Source organism: Mytilinidion resinicola (genome assembly GCF_010093595.1).
Source record: "Mytilinidion resinicola strain CBS 304.34 unplaced genomic scaffold BDZ99scaffold_7, whole genome shotgun sequence".
Taxonomy (NCBI): Eukaryota; Fungi; Ascomycota; class Dothideomycetes; order Mytilinidiales; family Mytilinidiaceae; genus Mytilinidion; species Mytilinidion resinicola.
The window spans coordinates 899106-917856 of NW_022985443.1; the positions used below are offsets into that span (position 1 = coordinate 899106).

Sequence of the window (18751 nt, forward strand, 5' to 3'; positions counted from 1 at the left end):
GCTCAAAGGGGCAGGCAGGCTTTCATGCCAAACATGTCCGAAGAGACGGCAAAGCGCAAGGTTCGAATGGGACTGTTGGCAGTACCGCAGCGCTCGCTGGTGGAGGCTTGTACATACTCAGCTTTCAAAAGTGCACATAGAGTTTAGCTAGTGAAATTAAGTCTTGCCCCCTAAGAGTTACTTCCGCGTGACAAGCAAGCATCGCTCACATCAGCAGCACCTTCATCCCACCACAACCTCTTCTAAACCCCCCCCCCCCCCCCCCCAAGGCCTCGAGGGCTATCCTAAGCGAAGAGAACGGCGTTTCACAGCCAAAGCCACCGTCAGCGCTAGCTTTGGAAGAGCAAGGAGTAAGGAGCAACATCCAACTCGAACCCTGGGAACGGCGCAACGCCAAAAGCGCCCCCGGATATGGAACTGAAGCGATGCTATCTGGGAGAAGGGGCTGCGGACCAGACGCCCTATTTGGTTGGATAATGGGCTTAGATAGGAGATCAGGTGGGGGGTTTTGGTACACGGCGTGGCTCTAGGAGGGGAAATGGCAGTAAAAGTAACAAAGCTGGATTGTGATAGTGCTTGAAAGGCAGATAGGGTGGGGGGTGGAGGGGGAGTTGGAGGTACGATGCGCGACGCTTGAGGTGTTGGCGGAAAGGGGTGTAAATGTTGACCAGAGTTACGGATTGGAGTGGCGTGTTTTTAGAATTGTAGACAGCGCATGGTTTTGAAAGTCATCGGTAGTAGCAGCTCATGCTATATAGCACGCAGCGTCTAATTACTCATGTTAACAAGAGCTACGGATCGAGCTGTGGCGATGTTGCAATTGTGGGACAGCGCGTGGTTCTAAATTACACCTGTAAGTAGCAAGGCTATGCTATAGCACATAGCGTTCAACAATATTAACAAGAGTCACGGATCGAACCACTTGGACAGATTAATGATATAAAGGTAGGTTAGGGGTTGGGTGGTTTCAAGAGAGACACACACACACTACAACCCTTAATAGATCTACGCAATGGTCTACATAGCTAGCAGGCAGATATATCCCCTACCAACCTCACTCACCATCATTCTTTCCACCCCAGCCTCTCCATCCTCGCCCTTACTAAACCACATTTCCAAAACCCTGAACGTCCCTATATCATCCCCTAACCTTACCATCCCCTATATGTGTTAATCCATCACCCTACGGACCCCAAAGATCCACCCACCAACAAACCCGCCCAACCATCCCCTCCCACCTTCCACCTCCTCTCCACCGCCGATCCATGACACCACCCCCCCGGCGATCCAGACCCTTCCCAGACCCTCCAGTCGTCAATCACCGGGAACAGCAATCGCACTCCATCCCGCATCACCAAAAACCCAAGCCTCCACCATCTCAGCAGTGCTAACATACCACCGCGATCCAAGCATCCAAGGCCCCCCCCAAAAAGCCGCCGCCGACAATAACCTCCTTTCGCAACGGGGGGGGGGAACGCTCTGACGGGGGGCAAGGGGGGTGTGGTTGTGGAGAGTGGCCACGTCGGTCACCAACCCCCCCTCCCCCCGGTCTCCGTCGGACGAGGATTATCCCGCCATATCCGTTAGCAGCGGTGAGATCGATGGCGAGCGGGCAGGATCGTCGTCGGCCTTGGATGCGACGGGGCTGGGATTCGGGGAAGGGGCGATCGTGACGGATTTTCGGTGGGAGCCGGGGAATGTGATGAATGGAGGGATTATTTGTGGGAGAGGGTGTTTTGGATTTTGGGAGGGAGTTCGGGGGGGGGGATGTATGTGGGGACGGGAATGGAGCGGGATGACGACGAAAGTGTGGGTAGTTGGACGTGGAAATATGAGTTATCTACAAGGAGAAATGTGAGTAGGAGGAAGACGTATAGTTAAAGGGATGCAGAAATGTAAGTAGAAGTAGAAATGGAGGAACTTGCCACTACGCAATGCCGTAGAACATGAAAGCCAACATACGGTGAAATTGCGGGACTATCAGGACGAACGCGGTTGTTTTCGTAAGATACTTTCGCAAGTACCCAAAGTGTACCCTTAGCTTGACCCTAAAGCGGCTTCTCTGGCCCTCATTAATCAATCACAATCACAATCACAATCACCAAATCATCAGGAGCAATTTATGAGTGGGTAAATCTAGGTCTTCAATTCCAAAGATCCCCAGATACGAGTCTCGGCTGCTTTGATCAATCCCCCTATCCCTGGTCCATTTTCCACTTGCGCAAGAAACGTGAACGCCGCACAACAGAAACAAATAGAAAAAGGAGGACACCGCTATCAGTTTCTCCATCCATGAAACCCTCATATCCATCCCATACTTCGTACAAGTGCTGTAACAACTACACGAAGAAATGCTTTGTTGAAAAATAATGTCAGATCCATCTTGTCCCCCTTGGTGCCATTCTTGAAAACCCACGCTCATGCATATGCCCATTGAACAACAACGAAAAGTCAATTTCTCCCGCGATCCCATTGCTCCCAGTAACCCAGATAAGAATATCCGTTTATGAAAGCCCGAATAGGTGGAAAAATCAACTTTAGAAGGGGATAGTGTATGAGCGCCGTCAAGGAGAAGGAGAATAAAAGGAGGTAAGACGGGGGTATATCTAAAGCTACAGGGTGGGAGAAGATAAGTTTGTTTGGGGAAAAGCAATCCTTTTTTCAAAAGTCGCTCAAGGGAAAAGAAAAGCAAGTGGAAAAGGGAAGATCGATCGCAGCAGCCGGACTACAAGTGGAGGTCATGCCAACCTCCAACCCACTCTAAATCGCCAACGTCATCGGTAGAAAAATTTGGATGCTGACGCCAGTCTCGCGAAGCACTCCACGGCTCCTTCTGCTCCCAGATGCCGCTGTCATTGGCGTGGTTCTGGCCAAAGTTGAGATGGCGCCTCCAGCTGCTTGCCCGAATTCGCTTCGTGGCAGGCTGAGGAGACTTTTGGGCCTTCTGCGGCGTCTGTTGAGCTCGCCTGCGATCACCCAACGCGGCCCATTTGTCCATGATGGTACGCTTCGATGGAGGAGAGTAGCGAGGGGCAGGCGTGTGGTCTTCGAAGACGAAGCCGGTGTGCTCGCTGATTCGGTCGTCCACGTGGTGTTTGCGTTCGGGAGTGCGGTTCCTGCTGTTGTTGGCGGTAGCAGGGTTCTTGACCTCGGTGAGACCACCACGGGGAGTCGAGACGCCTGATTCACTTTCGAAGTGATCCCAAGCCTTCTCTTTCTTGAAGCCTCCCTTACGCTCAAACGTATTTTCGACCTCAGCTACCGCGTGATGAGCCTCCTCTTCCTCGTCCCAGAGATCACTCCAGCTCTTAGAAATAAGATCTCTCTTCTTTCCAAAGACCGTAGACATGCTCGGGATAGGTCTGGCAGCCGTAATAGGCATTGACCCAGAAATAGGCACAGGCTTAGAACGTTGGACCTTGATTGGCTCGGGCTGGGCGTTGCCATAAGACTTGAAAGACAGACCCAAACCAGAATCAACAAACGAGACAGTAGAAGCGGTGTCCGGCTTGACATCGTACCAGTCCTGAGATTGTTCCGAGGAAGAGAACAGATCCTCCGAATACGTCTCCGTATCAGGAATTGCGGAAAGCTGGCGGAGCTGCTGCGGCGGGGACAAGGCAAGAGCCTTGGCCCAAGGGAACGAGCCGTCATTGTTGAGCTGAGCAGTGGAGACGGACGGGGTGCGGAGGGGTTCGCGGTTGGCACTCGCAATGACAGTCTCGCGCTCCTCAGTGCAGAACTCATCGAGGGACTCGTCATCAGTGGTGAAGCTGAGGACGCGTTCGAGTGCTTCTTTGACCATAGACAGAGATCGCTTCTCGGGGTCGATTGCCATGCAATGAATCAGCACCTCGAAGGTGTCCTGAGACATGTTTGGAAACACGTCGAAGAGTGTTTGCTTGTCGAGAGCGAAGTCTGCGTACAGCGGGTCCGAGGTGGCAGGCACAGCAAACGGGTTACGAGAGAACAAGACGTTCAGCAGGCAGATACCGATGGCCCAGATGTCTGCCTTCGCGGTCGAGTAGCCGAAATTGGAAGGGTCGTACTGCTCGGGAGCCATGTAGCGGTCGCTGCCTACGGCTGCCTCAAAAGACCAGGCGTCCTTGGTGGCAAGACCAAAGTCGCCAAGCTTCATCTCGCCGTACTGGTTGAGAAAGATGTTCTCAGGCTTGATGTCACGGTGGTAGATGCCTTTCGAATGCATGTGCTCAACAGCGTCGACCAGCTGGAGCATGAAGTCTCGAACGTGTTGGGTCTGGAGGGGTCCCTTGCCAAGGCGGATGGCTTCATAGAGGTCGCCATTCGAGCAGAATTCCAGGACGAGGTAGATGTGATTCTTGGTCTCGAAGGAGTGAATCAGGTTGACGATGTTTGGATGAGATCCGATGCGGAGGTGGATGTCAAGTTCCTCAGATTTGTCGTCAACAGCGAACATGGAGCAGTCGTTCGCTCCCGCAGTCTTGGTGAGGCACTTGATGGCTACAATATCTCCGGTCCAGAGGTCCTTCGCCTGGAAGACCATGCCGAAGGAGCCATGATTAAGGGGTGCGATGGTTTCGAATCGTCCATCCAGTACAACGCCTTCAAACAACTGATTACGCATGCAATCCATGGATACCGACGTAGAAGGGATGGTGGAACTGCCGAGAGGGTCCGAAGACGGGTCCGAGGGCAAGCAATTGAGTACAGAGGGAAACGCTTAAAGACGGAGTGGCTCGTAAACCGACAGGGGGGCGAAAGCAGCCCTAGCAACAAAGGTCTATGAGACTTTTCGGTGCAACAGAACTTGGGGCGAATAGCAATAAGACGGTAAGTAGGAGAGATTCGAGTCCAGTGGAGGTGGTGTCGAGAAAGGCAGAAGAGGGAGACGCAAAACAGAATGGCCGGGGTATCGGTGGCCGCCGCTCCAGGGAGACTCCAGGTACGCTAAAAGAGGTCGTCGGGTAGGGAAATATGCACAGGGGGATCCGTTCCGTCGACTAGAGGCAAGGAAATGAAAAGAGTGTAGTTGTTGTTGTCATTTGATGTATTAATTGGTTGTATGGATAACCCGTATCAACGAGAGGGCGAAGGAAAGAGTTGGGTCGTGGTCGAGGCTGGGCTCACAAGATGAAGACGAAGAGGTCGCTGCGTAAATAGGGTGGTGGAAATGTTCGTAACACGTGGGAAAGCGTGGGTATGGCGGGTGATGACTGTTGACAGATGGGCTGCCAAATGGTAGTTTTGTCGGTTTGTTTACGTCGTGAGTCAACGGGAGCAGGGGATCGACGAGGATGACGATACTGCGTAGCGGCGGGGCTCTCGAGTAGACTCTGATACTGTTGCACGCATCAAAGACAGTCTCTGGAGCCTGAGGTGTGGTGGTTGGGTGGATGTTGTGGAGCACGTCGGGGCACGATCCGATGACGACGCAGGCGGCGAGGCTTTGTTGACCAAGTCCGATTGTCCGTAGCAGCTAGCCTCACATCAATGCGATGACGACGGACAGACTACTTGAGTGGCGGCGTAGATGAGGATCTGAGGGCGAGATGAGGAGGCGTGAGAGAGGTCGGAGGAGGAGCCGGAGGGCGGAGTCGGAGGGAGTGTTGGGCTGTTTGGCAGGGCAGGCAGGCACGGCGGTTGGGTCGGTAACGAGAGGAATTCGGCGAGGATGGCAGGAATTGGAGGAGCGGGCGGAGGAGTGAGTGCGTGCGAAGCTTTGCAGCGGAACAGCGGGCGGGGGACGGTATCAGGACATAGTACGGCTTCTTGGTGGTGAGGTGGGTGCAGGACACAGGTAGGGGGACAGCTGGTTGTATACGGCAGCCACGGCCGGGCGCAGGAGTCGGTCTGGCAGGCCTGGCAGGTCTGGTGCTGCCTGCCCCAGTCAACGCACGGCCAGGGCCAATAGCAGAGTGGCGACGATCGAGGCCAGTGAGTGGCTGCTTTCGTGCGTTGGATGCGCATGAAGGCGCCCGCTTTGCCGCATCGTTCTTAGCACACCTAAAATTACCCCCGCCCGTGCCTGCTGCCGTCGTCGGCCCCGGTCTGCGCCTCGAGTTGGCCGGAGTCGGCACTTCTGGAGCTTTCCACGCTCTGTCACACTCCTCGACACCCTCCATGTGTCCTCGCGATGCCTGCTGACCCCGTCGGCAAGCCGCGCCTCGCTCCTCTCCTCGCGGCCCTCGCGGCCCTCGCATCGTGACGCCCGCCGTGCCGCCCATCGTGACCCAAGTCTCGCGATGCTGAGCTGACGCACCATTCCTTTGACCCCGCTGCTTCCGCCGTGGGCCGCCGTGCTGGGTGGTTGCCGCTGAAACGCACTCCCCGTTATTGTGAAGCAGCGAGGGCTCGCGTGAGATGACAGCGCCCGTCGCCCACCTTGGAACTGTCAAAGGGCCCCCGAGCCAGCCAAGATCGACGGCCGAACTCGACCCGTTTCTGTGCCTTTCTTTGTTGCTGGGCGCCCGCCAATTGCCACGCAGCCCACACCTCCTCTCTGCCGTCACACCCAACGGCGCCATCGTGAACGCCATTGGCCTGAGGCACACACCACCAGTTGCGCGACCTGAGCGTGCGATACGGCAACGTCGGCCGCCATTCCTGCGCCGGCGATTGTCTGGACAGCTGCGTCTGAGGGCCATGCTGCAGTCTGCTACCTTTGTACGTATGCCGCTGTTGGCGCTCGGGATGCCGCTGCCCGCTCCGCTGGAATCTGCGCCATGGAATCCTCACCTCGATCGAGCCCCTGAGCTCTGCGTGAGCAACGAGCACGGCCAGCGGGTAGCAGCCGCGGCTGTGGGGAAAGCTCTCTCTCTCTCCCATCGCTGCGTCCAGCAGGTGGAGCCTCAGCGGCATCGCATCCGGCATCGTGGCTCCCCAGGCTGGCCAGAATACGCCGACAGAGATGAAACAAAGTCGGTGAGAGGCAGACCCGCTGGCTTCGAGTCCGCTGGAGTCGTCGAACTCACGAGCATCGCATTCGGCCTCGTCCGGGGCGTCCAACAAGGTACGCTTCGGGCCATGCACGTTGACAGACGCCAACGCTGCACCTCGAGAAGCACACCAAGGACAGGCCACGCTCTCGCCACGAAACGCAACCCCGAATCCACCGCGCTACTGCAGGTTCGCTGCACCTCGTAGCCAGTGGACGGCCGAAGAAGATTTTGTTTCTTCACCGCCGAATCTGGCTACATGTTTACATCCTACGGGACGCCGAGGGAGAGTGGAGCACTCGTCGTGTCTTCGCCGCTTGGAGCTTCAACGGGAGCTTGCAACGTGTCAGTTTCGTGAACAGGTTCCACGAAGCTTCAAGCGAACGGCGTGGTCCCGCGTCGTGGCCTCTTACTAACAAGGCCTGCAGCCAGCCTGTTTCGTCTAGAGTGTCCCTGACTTGGGGTCCAAATTCAGGACCTTGAGACCATGTTGGCAATCGTCGCGAGTCAACACTCAACACCGTGAATTCATCAAGCAACGTCCACGGATACGGAACATGAAAATTTTCATCTTGACCGCTACTGTGCATTCACTCTTCGTTTAGAATTAGATAAACATAGATAAAAACTACAATTATTGACCTATCAACCCACAGCGCGGTAGATGCGCTCCCGCTACCTGCAGCCTCAGCATCTCTGCAGAATCTTGATACCTCCCGTCTTCATGCTCCACACCTTCCTCGCCTACACCCACTTGACATTCACTGCTGGCTTCCCTGTCGTCCCTCAGACCAATCCCAAGCTCGCTTCGCACACACCCTCCCCCCCCATTCGTCTACCCAGAAAATTTTCACCCCTCACCGCTGCTCACCGCCAATATCACAGATATCAACAATGTCTCCAGTGGCGATCAACATCGAGCGATGGAAGGCCGCTGATATCGTCCTACTCGACATAGGTCAGTACTCTCTCCAAGTCCGGTCCGATGCGCCGTCGCTCGCACTTCTCCGTGAGCTTCCTGAACCGGCGTCGCGCAGACTGTTCTGGCTCAGCAGCCACCCGGCGCACCAGCAGCGGTGATCCCTTCGTTGCGTCGCGCAGCAGCACAAGCGCTCTGTGACACCCAGCCGCCTCAGCTTGAACCCGTCGCCTTCCCCAGATTCTGCGCCGTGGCGAAGTGCGCGGCGGGGTTGAGCATCCCGAGCCGGGCTGTCGTTTAGAATCCCGGATTCACGAGAACACCACTAACGATGGCTTCACGCAGAGGGGACCATATCGTCCATCTCCTTTGTCAAGGACACCCTGGTGAGCATAGCTCCATTCGTCTCGAGTTCCAATTTCACACTGTCACAACCCTATTTCCCCGCACCCGTTGCGCTGCACACGCCATCGGACTTTTTGTTTCCTCTCCAGGGGCTGGAAAACGGCCCTGTGACCACTCTCCTATCCACTGAGAGACGACTGTCGCTCCCAGCCCACGTTCAGATGCATCGTCGAGGCCGTTGGGCTTCAAGCCATTCGTTACCCCATCCAGCCTCTGTAATTTCCTCTATCGTATCTTTTCCGGAAGGATAGGCGAAGTGATCGTGCGGATCGCGAGTGTCGCGTGACGGGTCTTCCTCTTTAACCGCCGATCGTGTAAGTGCTTACGGCTTTCAGTATCCGTATGCTTTGCGGCGTCTCACGAGACTAGCGCATGAGTCGTGGGAGCAGGAGTCCTTCCAAGAGCTCATTGAGGGGTTCCCAGAGGAGACGAGGGGAGATGCCGAGACGCTGATTGCGCATGTTGAGGAGTTGACGCGTAAGGATATCAAAGCTGTGTATTTGAAGCAATTGCAAGGTAGGTGGGAGAGATTCCCTATAGGTTGTCTCGATTCGGAGTTCTCTCCTTCGTCAATTGCTTCCGTGAGGGGTCTATGAAGCTGAGAGATAGATCGAATGTTGTCTACCTCTACATTTCTATGACCACCTTTACACTATCATAATACGATCTCCTTCAATGCTTAGCACACAATCGTAGCAACGCTGCAATACACATCCTTTCCCTCAAAATTGATCTTGTTGACCTGACCCTTCGTTCTGAACACCTCTACCATTCATCCCGGTGCCAAGCTAACTAATCACCAGGCAAGCTATGGAAACAAGGCTACTCCAACGGCGAAATCACAACCCCTCTCTACCCTGACGTCCTCACAATCCTCGAGTCCTGGCTCGCCATTCCGAAGAAACTCGCTATCTTCTCCTCCGGCAGCGTTGAGGCCCAACTGAACTTCTTCAAGTACATCGAGATACCTCAGCTAGCAACGGCTGAGCTGAGTCAGAAGGGCAACGACGAAGCTGCCACAGATGTCTTGGAAACCCATCCCACTGAAGAAGCACAGGTAGACGAGTCAAAACAGGACGACACATCCCGCAAATGTCCACACTCCCCATCCGCCACCAACCCAGACTCCTCAGACCTCCCCTCCTCCCTATCTACTAAGAAGACTAAAACCACAACCTTGGAGGCCACCCTAAATGAATCTCCTCCTAAAACCCGCGACCTCAACCCCCTCTTCATCAACAAATTTGACACCGTAACCGCCGGCTCGAAGCTCGAGAAGGCGAGCTACGAGAAGATTTGTGAGGAGCTGGAGACGGTGCCGGAGAAGGTTGTGTTCTTGACTGATAATGTGAAGGGTACGCTGACCTCCTTTGCTACATTTTGTTTTCAAACATCCTCGGCACAAGAACATTGATTGCACTCAGCTAATACCAGCGTGCTACAGAAGCCACCGCAGCAACCCAAGCCGGCGTGTACACAATCGTAGTCGACCGCCCCGGCAACGCACCGCTCGCGGATGAGATCTTCGATACCTACCCTGTCATCACAGCGCTAGATCAAATACACCTATAGCTGTCTCCTGGCGTCTTCTGGTGTGGTGACTCAAGATGTAAGGAGAGGCGCTCGTGTGGTGGTCGGCTGTGGTAGGGCAGGCAGGACAGGAGACCAGCTACCACGTGGGCTACGGAGACACGTAAGGGTGACGATGTAACTCACCACCGGGGAATACAATGTAGAACCACACCAGTGACTGGTCTCAGTGTCAAACTCGCGGCGTAACGCCATTGTTATACGAATTCAGGAACGAAGTGAGGAAGTGGGACGAATGATGGAAGTGGTGCGTTTGAGTGACCATGTCGGCCCCCCTTTCGCATCGACAATGTGAGAGCTTTCAACACAAGTAACTAACTTAAAAATTCTCGAAATAGTAAGTAACGAAAGTAACAAAGAGTTCCCCTAAGCGTCCTCATCACGTCCACGTCCCTTATATAGAGTATCTAGATATCTAGCCTCACAAGCCGTATTAATACCCAACGCGTCTCTACTATTCTCACACTCTGCGTAGGCTAATGTCACAAAGTCTCCCTCAAGTGTTAATGCTACTCTTGCATCTCCACTGTCTGTACAACACATAGCTCTATAGAGCACACTCAGCACATTAGACGCCCATTGCACGGCCAATGCTAATAACGCTTTCCGCCGAGCCCATACATCCATAAGAGCGCACTTAACACTTCCCTTCGTACAAGCATACTATAAATGTAAGAAGTGGCCTCCCCTTCCGCGTCAACAACGCGCAAAGCCCTCCCCAAAGCCACCGCGCCCCCGATCCTCAAAACCGCACCAGAACCCCCACAAGCGTAACAAAAGTCCCAACCCCTCCCCCAATAAGCGTTCCTCCTCACGTCCAACCTTTCCCACACGCACCTGTCCAGACACCCGGCATAAGGCGCGCCACACAAACACCTCCTCCATTCCCCCCCCCCGCCAATCCCGCGCTCTGTTCTACGCTACGCCAACTGAAACTGAAACATATAATCGCCAACGGCACCTCTTTGCGTCCCGCTCGCGCTTGCACACAGCGCATACTCGTCTTACGCAGAATCCTCTAGAACGCATTTCAGCATATATATATATACTAACCGCGCCGCGCTACCCGCGCCGCCCGCACCAACGAACCCAGCGACGGCTCACGCGAAGCCCACACGTGCGCGCGACACGAACGCACGAAAAGCCTTGCGTTCCATGGCCTTCCTAGAAGTGTGTTGGGGGGGGGAGGAGCGGCAGTGTTAGGGGCCATGTAAGTTTTCTCCGCCGCCAGCCGAGGCTGGAGATGCGAGAAGCAGTAGCGCGATCGATTACGCCGTACAGGCTTGAACAAGTGTGGAAGAAACCTCGCGACGCGAGTGAGACAAGGAAGAGAGAGCCTAGCTGCCGTAGGTCGGGGGTTGAGGGAGGGACGAGACGGGCGCTGACGGTGCTTCAAAGACGGAGTTCGAGAGATTGAGCGTGTGTGGTTGGGCGGAGGGGGTGTGAGGTGAAGGAGGGCGATGTAGCGCACAGATGCGAGGAAGGAACGGTAGTTTGGGCGCGGCGCTTGCCGAAGGAGCCAGGCCAGGGTGTGTTGGGGGGACGTTGACGTTGGAGGCGGGAGGAATGTTGGCGTGGTTGAGATACGTACGTTGGGCTTGGTGAGTGGTGAAGGAGGTTTGTGGGGAGGTTGATACCTTTGTAAGTGCAAAGAAAGTTGGGTTTCGAATCAAAATGTGAAAGAGGAGTGGAAAGAATGCGCCAGCCTACTTCACGACTCTATTAGTGCTGCTCACCACCATCCCATACCGCACTCCCATTCCCGCCACCAGACCTGAACAGTTCCTCCGCATCATCAGCCCGCTAAGGTTCCCGCCACCACCTATCAAAAGCCTTCCACCCACCCACCCACCGACCATCGTCCTTCTCGAAGTCTCGCTCTTCCGAAGGAGAAGCATGACGCATTCTCTCCTGACAATAGCTACTCCACTGTATAGCCCTCCGCTCCGGATTTTTCCTCCATGACTTCTCTGCTCATTTCTTTTCACACGCCAGCTGCAGCACCTCCATAGCAAATATGAGAGCATGCTTTGAAGACGTAGTGACCCACCCACAGCAAAAGGCAACCACTTCATGCAGCGGTGTCAGTTCCGCGTTTGGTGTCTCCCCAGAAAGGCATCCACTCTATGCAGCGGTGTCAGTTCCTGTTTCTGATTCCCCTAAACTCATCCCCTCCTTGACCCTCATCGAGTCTTCCTTTGAAGTTCCAGGAAGAACAGGGGCGAGCGAAGTATTTATAGGTGAGAGAAGGAGAGGGCACGTGGGTGCCACGTGTACTTAGGGGTCCGGTCCCCTCAGGAAGTCTCGTTAGCTCAACACACCCCATCACAAGCCACTCCAGGCCATGCAAATTTGTGAAATCAGAGCAAAACTCCGATCTCCCATTATCTCAGCCACTCTAACTGACACCTCCGCTATCTCTACTTATGTTCATACCCAAACCCACCCATGCCGACCCTACGACTGAACTATAAAAGAAGCAGAAAAAGAGCAGAGACCACCCAAAACGGGAACAAAGGAGAAGGAAATGTTACAATGCCAGCCCTCACTCACGTCTGGCTGATCTTCGCCCTTTCGCCCTTTTGCCCTTTTTTTTCCATCGTCCACCCACAAGGCTTAAACCCACTCTAGACTCCAACGTCTAATCCGTCACCCTCCAACTAGGCAACCACTTAAGGTACTTATACTGCTGGCTACTCCCCGTCATGCCAAAGCATATCGGGCTAAACAGCACAAACAAGCCTATCACCACACTATACATGGCCAGGAAGAGCCCGGCCTTGACCTTCGGCCCCAGCCCCCTCGTGAACCAATCGATCACGAAGCCAGCCGTTAGGATGGCGAAATACAAGGCCGGGTAGTAGTGGTGGACGTAGGTGACACGTGCCATGGCGACGAATGGGATGTAGTGCAAGAACCAACCGATGACGGGGTAGAGGCCGGAGTAGTGGATGTGGTCGATATCCGCGGGCTTGAGCTCGGTGTAGCCGCGCTGCCAGCGGATCAGGTACCAGACGACGATGAGGGCGAAGATGCCGAGGGAGACGGTCGAGGTCCAGTAGACGGCGGGGTTGCCGAGGAGGAAGTATTTGGTGACTATGGATTTATCAGTGTTTGGGGTAACATTGGAAGAGGTAATTAAGAACGTACTGCTATCGTCCCAGCCGCACATGCGGAGGCCAACGTGCAGGAGGGGCCATTGCCAGAATTGAGAGGCGAGGTCGTCTTGCTTGTCTGGGTCGGGGACGAGGGCGTTGTTCGAGGTCATCATGGCGACGTTGAGATGGATGAAGTCTTGGAAGAAGGGAGACTTGTAGGAGCCTGGGTCACCGGGCTCGACTAAAATATGCGTTAGTATATCGAAGCCCGGGATTGATGTTCAGAACTTACGCTTGTCATTGAAATGGCTCTCAACGTTCCAGTGGGTGAAGACATCCCGCGGTTTGTTGTCCTTGGTGCAGGTGACTTCAATCTGCTTGAAACCCCACTGGGGCAGGTTCACATTGCCAGCGCGGAGGTAGCATCCAAGATCTGCATGCTTTAAGCGGAACGCCGTGGTTAAAGTGCGGAGTTTCGAATGATCTCTCGAGGCCGCATCCCGCACAACTTCCACGACCCAGTGGTCCTTTGTGTCCCCGACAGTCGTGTTGCCGTAGCAAGAAACTTCCCAATCAGCCTTGGTAACGGGAGCGGCGACTTGATGCGAGTGGAGGTTGCGGCCAGTCTGAGCGTGAATGAGACGAATGGTGTCTCCGTTAGCGGGATAACGGATCTCCTCATCAGCTTGATACTCAACATCGCCACGATTCGGATAGAAGAACCAGTCGTTGTTGGCGTCTTTGTGGTGGTAACAGGTAATCTGTTGCTGAGTGGAACCCTCAGGGTAGGTTTGGTGATGGGAGTGAAGAAGACCACCTCCGTAGCCCATGTTCTTGAGAGTGGCACGAGAACCATACGCAATCTCCAATGGGCTATCTTTCCCAACCTCGGTACCCCTCAAATTGGCCTGGAAAAGGGAACTCATCTGTGCATCCCCGGGACCGCTGTTCTCGAGAATGAGGAAGTGCATGAAGAAGGAGAACATGTAGACCATGAGCGGAATGATGATAAGACCGAATACGCGGAAACCCAAGTGACTGGCCAATTCCACCTACTGTAGTTAGCATCTACTTGGAAATCATGAATTCTGTCTCAGTCCTACCTTTTTCATCTTGAGGTCGCCAAACTTGTTCCAGAGATCTTCAATGGTGTAAAGCCCTACCAATGCCGTTACGAAGAATCCAACCCACTTCACGCTGGTAACACAGCCAATGGAGACACCGGTCAACATCAACCATAGACCCCAAGCTGGGGAAAAGGGGTCGTTTTGTAGGCCGTGGAATTTGGACCACGCGAAGACGGTCGTGAACGTGAAGAAGAGCAGCATGGAGTCAAGCAGGATGAATCTGCTAATCGTGGTGTAGGAGTTCTCGAACAGAACCATCATGGTAATCAGCCAGACCGTGTGTCTCCTGAGGTTCAGCTCTTTCGCTGTGAAGTATGCTAGAGGCACACAGAGGGCTCCGAATACGGCGTTGAATTGGCGCATGAACGTGTAGTTGAGCTCCGGGGGGTATTGCTCGCCAGATTTGAACTCGAAAGAACCGTTGTACCCAGCCATATATCCAGACAGCCCAACCAACATCTTTCCAAGGGGAGGGTGTACATCGAAGTAGAATTCTCGTTTGAGGTAGTGTGAGCCGAATTTCCCGAAACTGTGAAGAAGTGTTAGCACTTCGTCCCATACGTACTCCTGCGTGGCGAAGGGCGGAAGTCTTACTGTGCCTCGTCCCATGTCACAATATTGGAAGCGCCAATCTTCCATAACCGTGTGAAAAGGGAAAGTGCGGTGAATATTATGGGGGCAAATATGGGCTCGTATTCTTTGAATGCGGAGATGATTGAGAAAGCCTGCGGTCAAGTTAGCCATTGTGGGTGTAATCGTAGTGCAAGACAGCTGCAAGTACCTTTTCTTTGGACTTCTCTTCAAGAGGCGCCTGCTCAGTCTGCGCCGCCTGTTGTTGACCAGCTACATTTCGTCTTCGTAACTCGTCCGCCTGGGCGTCGGCGCCCGTTGAATACGGCTGTTGGGCCTTCGCCGCCATGATGACGGGTCGAAGGGATTGGGGAGATCGGTAGGTGGCTAGAGAGCTACGTCTCGGTCTGCGTGGTAACGGCGAAGGAACGGAGAGAAGGTAAGGGACGTGGGCTGAGAGCTCCTGTGCGCTTGTAGTGACGAGGCTGAACAAGGAGCTGTTCCCAAGCCTGAGAAAGAAGAGAAGCGAATGGTAGTATATTACAAAGGCGGTAGAGAATAGCAATTCGTGCAAAGAAGAGCACCCTCATGAAAGGGAACACGTCTGCCTCGGTGATGGCAGCGCAGAAAGTTTTGGGAATCAGTGGTGGTGCCCTTACGCGCATCTATTTCGAGAGGTCCAGCGGTCTTGGCAACGAAACGACGAACAGACCACGTCTCTTTTCCCCCTGCAGGGGCTCGAAGGGCTGAGCCAAAAGGGGTGGCGTGGCACCAAAACGTTTGATCTCGACTATCTTTCTAGCAACTGAAGCTCTGTACATACACATATACCTGCTTCTGAACTACAGCTCTAGCGAGCAACAATTACAGCTTGTCTAGCTTTGATCTATTTTATCCGTATATTAAGCTCCTGCGTATACTTGCCCGAAGAGCAAGTTTAGCCGAAGGTCAAACAGATCAATTAGATATGCTTCACCACGAACTCCACCATTAACACCACGATGGGCGGCTGAGTGAGTCCAAAATATACTTAATTCTGGTACCTGTACAAGAATGCCGTTTCGAAACAAAATCGAGAATGATCAGAGCAGCCGCGGGCCGCGTCATCATAAAACGCCCCCACTCTACTCTCTATAACTAGCCTCGCAGCCGCCATATACAAACCATGCTGCCGCGCCTCTAAGCTCTCGCTCGATATCGTGCCACCCCGGACACGATGCATGTAGAACAAATCATCCCCAAGACTCAAATCTTTCATTCCTCTTCATCATCTTGGTGGACCTGCTTGTATTTAGCGCTTTGGGCGTCATCATCGTTGCCTTTCCCGCGGGCATTCTTGACAAGATTCGAGATCCATCCGCCCACGCCTTCACCTGTCTCCGCTCTATCCCGATCTCCCACTTCGGGCGGGTTGATATCGAGGCCAGGGATAGCACTGTCGGCACCAAAGCCTGGCCGTCGGATATCGAGCGATGGCACTGGCGAACCGTGTCCGCTGAACAGAGATTCGGCTTCCGCGAGAGTGGCCGGTGTAGGCATGACGGAAGTTGCGTCTCCGAAGAGGGAGTTCATGTCTTCCAAACGAACGTTGGCCGTTTCGGGATATATGAACCAGACTAAATAAGGTCAGCCTTTGCACTCTAGGATAATAGTTACTGAGTCAAGCTTACCAACAACGAAACTGACAGCACAGAAGAACGCATGGATGAGATACAGCCGCCATTGGATCCACTCTTGCAAGATGGGCGTCATTTCGCCCACAAGCCAGTTGAAAGCCCAGTTCGAAGCTGTACTCAAACTCGCGCCCTTCGCGCGGATGCTTAGCGGTAGAATCTCCGGTGGATATAGCCAAGGTATCGGCCCCCAAGATGCGCCGAATGCGGCATTGTATATCATAACAAATAAGACGACGCAGTTGGGCGTCCAGCTGGCCTGGAGGTAGATGAAATACGATATGAGAGAAAGTGACAGCATCATAGCAAGAGCGCCGGTCAAGAGGATTGGACGTCGGCCCCATTTATCGACAACATACCAGGGCGGTATGGTGGAAAGAAGGTAGGTGAGGGCATTGATTCCAGTCATCAGAATGGCACGACGCCCATACCAGCCGGCTTCTTCAAAGACTAGTGGCGCATAGTAGGATATGACGTTAATGCCGTTGAGTTGCGCGAGGGCTTGGGCGGACATGGCAATGAAAACGCGCTTGGAGTATCGCTTGAACATATCGGTATATGATCTCTCTCCTTCTTGGCGTCCGAGCAGAACATTCATTTTGATCTCGCGGTATTCGTCACGCGCTTTGGGGTTGTGGATATCTCCCTTTCCGTAGAGATTGGCAATGACAACAATACCTTCTTCGTCATGGTCATTGTCGAGTAACCATCTGAGTGAAATTAGCGGGCAGTGTTCTCTAAACTAGCGAAATGGAAACATACCTCGGAGACTCGCAGATGAGTAGGCTGCCGAAAGCGAGCAACAGTCCCATGGCACACTGCATGAGCAATGGTATTCTCCATGCCCAGTCGCTTTTGATATAGCTGCAGAAGTAATCGACCCAGACGCTTGCAGCATACCCACTGATGTTTCCTGTGAACTCGATACAGGCTAGCTTTCCACGGTTATGAGGCGGAGATATTTCCGACTGATATACTGGGACGATGGTAGACAGCGCTCCCACCCCGAGACCAGCGATAATTCTTCCTAGCATCATCATCGGCATGCCATTGGCAAATGTTTGACAGGCACCACCAACTAGGAATATGAGTGAGCCGTATAGGATAGTCTTCCGACGTCCGATGATATCTCCAACCCTTCCCACCACCAGAGATGATATTAAAGCCCCAACTTCGAGGATAGCCACCATTGTGCCGATCTGAGCACTCGAGGGTTGATTAAAATAGTCTTTGAAGTACGAACCGCTATCACGTACTTAGTTACAGCAGTTTAGATAGGTTATGCTTTACTTACGTGATGATGCCTGACATTACACCTTGATCATATCCGAACAAGAAAACGCCTAATGATACAAACACGCTAGTGAAGTAACTTGAAATGATTGTTAGGGCCGTTACTCTGGGGTGGGAGGGCAATATACATACATGAGCTTCTTCCCATGTAGCCCGTGGATACGGGAGGGTCCATCTCGGGGAGCCATGATGAAAGCGAGAATCCGTTCTGCACGAGAGATAATCCGGGGAGCAGGATTGGGTATCTCTATGTCCTCCTTCCTCTTAACGACTCCAGGCTGTGCGTTCTTCTCTCTAGTATTATCCTGGGATCGATATCGGACCCGTTTTTGGTGCCTGCGATGCTTGGGAAGGGTGACGAGAGGAACGCCCTCGACGGACTCTCGAAGGCGATTCGAGAGAGGGTCTTCGTCGTCTGCAAGCTGGTCGACAAGATCGCCTGTGTCACTCCAAAGCGAGAATTCCGAGGCAGCGGTCGCCGACGAGAAGGAGGATCGCGGACTGGTCTTTTCGTCGTCCTCGAGCAGATAGGCTGAGTCTTGGTCCCGCGGGCGCGATGAAGACGAAAGAGTGTGGGAGGGGATGTTGGCAGGCCTCCGAGCGTTCGACGAGGGAGGAATTTTGACGGCTTTGGCGGGCTGGTTGGTAGCCCGCTGGTGTGGAGTTGAGGTGGAGGATAACGCGGTAGTCTAGTGACGTCGCAAGGGTCGGAATCCAAAAGGGCTCGCGGGAGCTGGATCAAGCCTATTACGAAGAAGCGGGCATCGACATCGAAAGCTTCAGGGTGCAACTAACAGATCGCTGGGACAAGACTCCAGGCAGAATGGTCACGGAGGAGGGGAGGATGATCGAGTTCAGGGCTACATGACACTCTTCCGAGAAACAGGCACGCAGGGCAAACGCCGGCGCACGGCCGTTGTCTGTCTCCATAAACGGATATGCTTACGTTTGGGCCACATCCTTGGGTTGAGATGTAGTGGAGCAGCCATGGATAAAGCTGCGATGCCTGCTAGATTCCCCAGATTCCTGTCTGCAGCCATCAAGGATGCCGTTCATACATTGACGTTGCTTCTAATCTATCGTCAGGCACTACGAAAGATATCTGCAAGGCACCTTTCTTAAGGGTCATGCAGTAGAGTCGAAGCTGAAGAATACGAGC

At 53.8% G+C, this 18751-nt stretch overlaps 5 protein-coding genes across 5 annotated transcripts; 2 read left to right on the plus strand and 3 right to left on the minus strand.

Annotated features, from left to right (window-relative positions):
- Positions 1 to 2725: 2725 nt before the first annotated feature.
- BDZ99DRAFT_384616 (putative serine/threonine protein kinase) lies at positions 2726 to 4615 on the minus strand (the record flags this gene model as incomplete). The annotated part of the gene is made up of 1 exon (XM_033715388.1): positions 2726 to 4615. One exon carries the CDS (start codon positions 4613 to 4615, stop codon positions 2726 to 2728), a length of 1890 nt encoding a protein of 629 aa, XP_033578601.1.
- Positions 4616 to 6342: 1727 nt separating this feature from the next.
- BDZ99DRAFT_518891 (uncharacterized protein) lies at positions 6343 to 7125 on the plus strand (the record flags this gene model as incomplete). Its single annotated transcript, XM_033725352.1, has 1 exon — positions 6343 to 7125. One exon carries the CDS (start codon positions 6343 to 6345, stop codon positions 7123 to 7125), a length of 783 nt encoding a protein of 260 aa, XP_033578602.1.
- A 511-nt stretch (positions 7126 to 7636) lies between these two features.
- On the plus strand, positions 7637 to 10141 carry BDZ99DRAFT_461647 (2,3-diketo-5-methylthio-1-phosphopentane phosphatase). The gene is made up of 5 exons (XM_033719667.1): positions 7637 to 7875; positions 8182 to 8222; positions 8577 to 8757; positions 9045 to 9596; positions 9686 to 10141. The coding sequence occupies exons 1-5, from the start codon at positions 7812 to 7814 to the stop codon at positions 9811 to 9813; spliced, it is 966 nt and encodes a 321-aa protein (XP_033578603.1). The 5' UTR covers positions 7637 to 7811; the 3' UTR covers positions 9814 to 10141.
- A 2326-nt stretch (positions 10142 to 12467) lies between these two features.
- BDZ99DRAFT_278440 (dolichyl phosphate-D-mannose:protein O-D-mannosyltransferas-like protein) lies at positions 12468 to 15070 on the minus strand. The gene is made up of 6 exons (XM_033713974.1): positions 14838 to 15070; positions 14651 to 14781; positions 14033 to 14585; positions 13222 to 13981; positions 12982 to 13170; positions 12468 to 12927 (listed from the first exon to the last, which is right to left on the minus strand). The coding sequence occupies exons 1-6, from the start codon at positions 14973 to 14975 to the stop codon at positions 12473 to 12475; spliced, it is 2226 nt and encodes a 741-aa protein (XP_033578604.1). The 5' UTR covers positions 14976 to 15070; the 3' UTR covers positions 12468 to 12472.
- A 346-nt stretch (positions 15071 to 15416) lies between these two features.
- Positions 15417 to 18648, minus strand: BDZ99DRAFT_507997 (uncharacterized protein; the record flags this gene model as incomplete). The annotated part of the gene is made up of 6 exons (XM_033724290.1): positions 15417 to 16242; positions 16297 to 17009; positions 17062 to 17544; positions 17594 to 17671; positions 17725 to 18186; positions 18539 to 18648. 6 exons carry the CDS (start codon positions 18646 to 18648, stop codon positions 15881 to 15883), a joined length of 2208 nt encoding a protein of 735 aa, XP_033578605.1. The 3' UTR covers positions 15417 to 15880.
- Positions 18649 to 18751: the final 103 nt, after the last annotated feature.

Bases quoted from the DNA above. Each gene is read 5' to 3' on its own strand.
- BDZ99DRAFT_278440 (XM_033713974.1), bottom strand. From the start codon at position 14,975: ATGGCGGCGAAGGCCCAACAGCCGTATTCAACGGGCGCCGACGCCCAG. The intron at 14,782-14,837 runs GTACTTGCAGCT...ACTTGACCGCAG, and splicing joins AAGAGAAGTCCAAAGAAAAG to GCTTTCTCAATCATCTCCGC. The intron at 13,171-13,221 runs GTAAGTTCTGAA...CGCATATTTTAG, and splicing joins GAGCCATTTCAATGACAAGC to TCGAGCCCGGTGACCCAGGC.
- BDZ99DRAFT_461647 (XM_033719667.1), top strand. From the start codon at position 7,812: ATGTCTCCAGTGGCGATCAACATCGAGCGATGGAAGGCCGCTGATATC. The intron at 8,758-9,044 runs GTAGGTGGGAGA...ACTAATCACCAG, and splicing joins GTATTTGAAGCAATTGCAAG to GCAAGCTATGGAAACAAGGC. The intron at 9,597-9,685 runs GTACGCTGACCT...AGCGTGCTACAG, and splicing joins CTTGACTGATAATGTGAAGG to AAGCCACCGCAGCAACCCAA.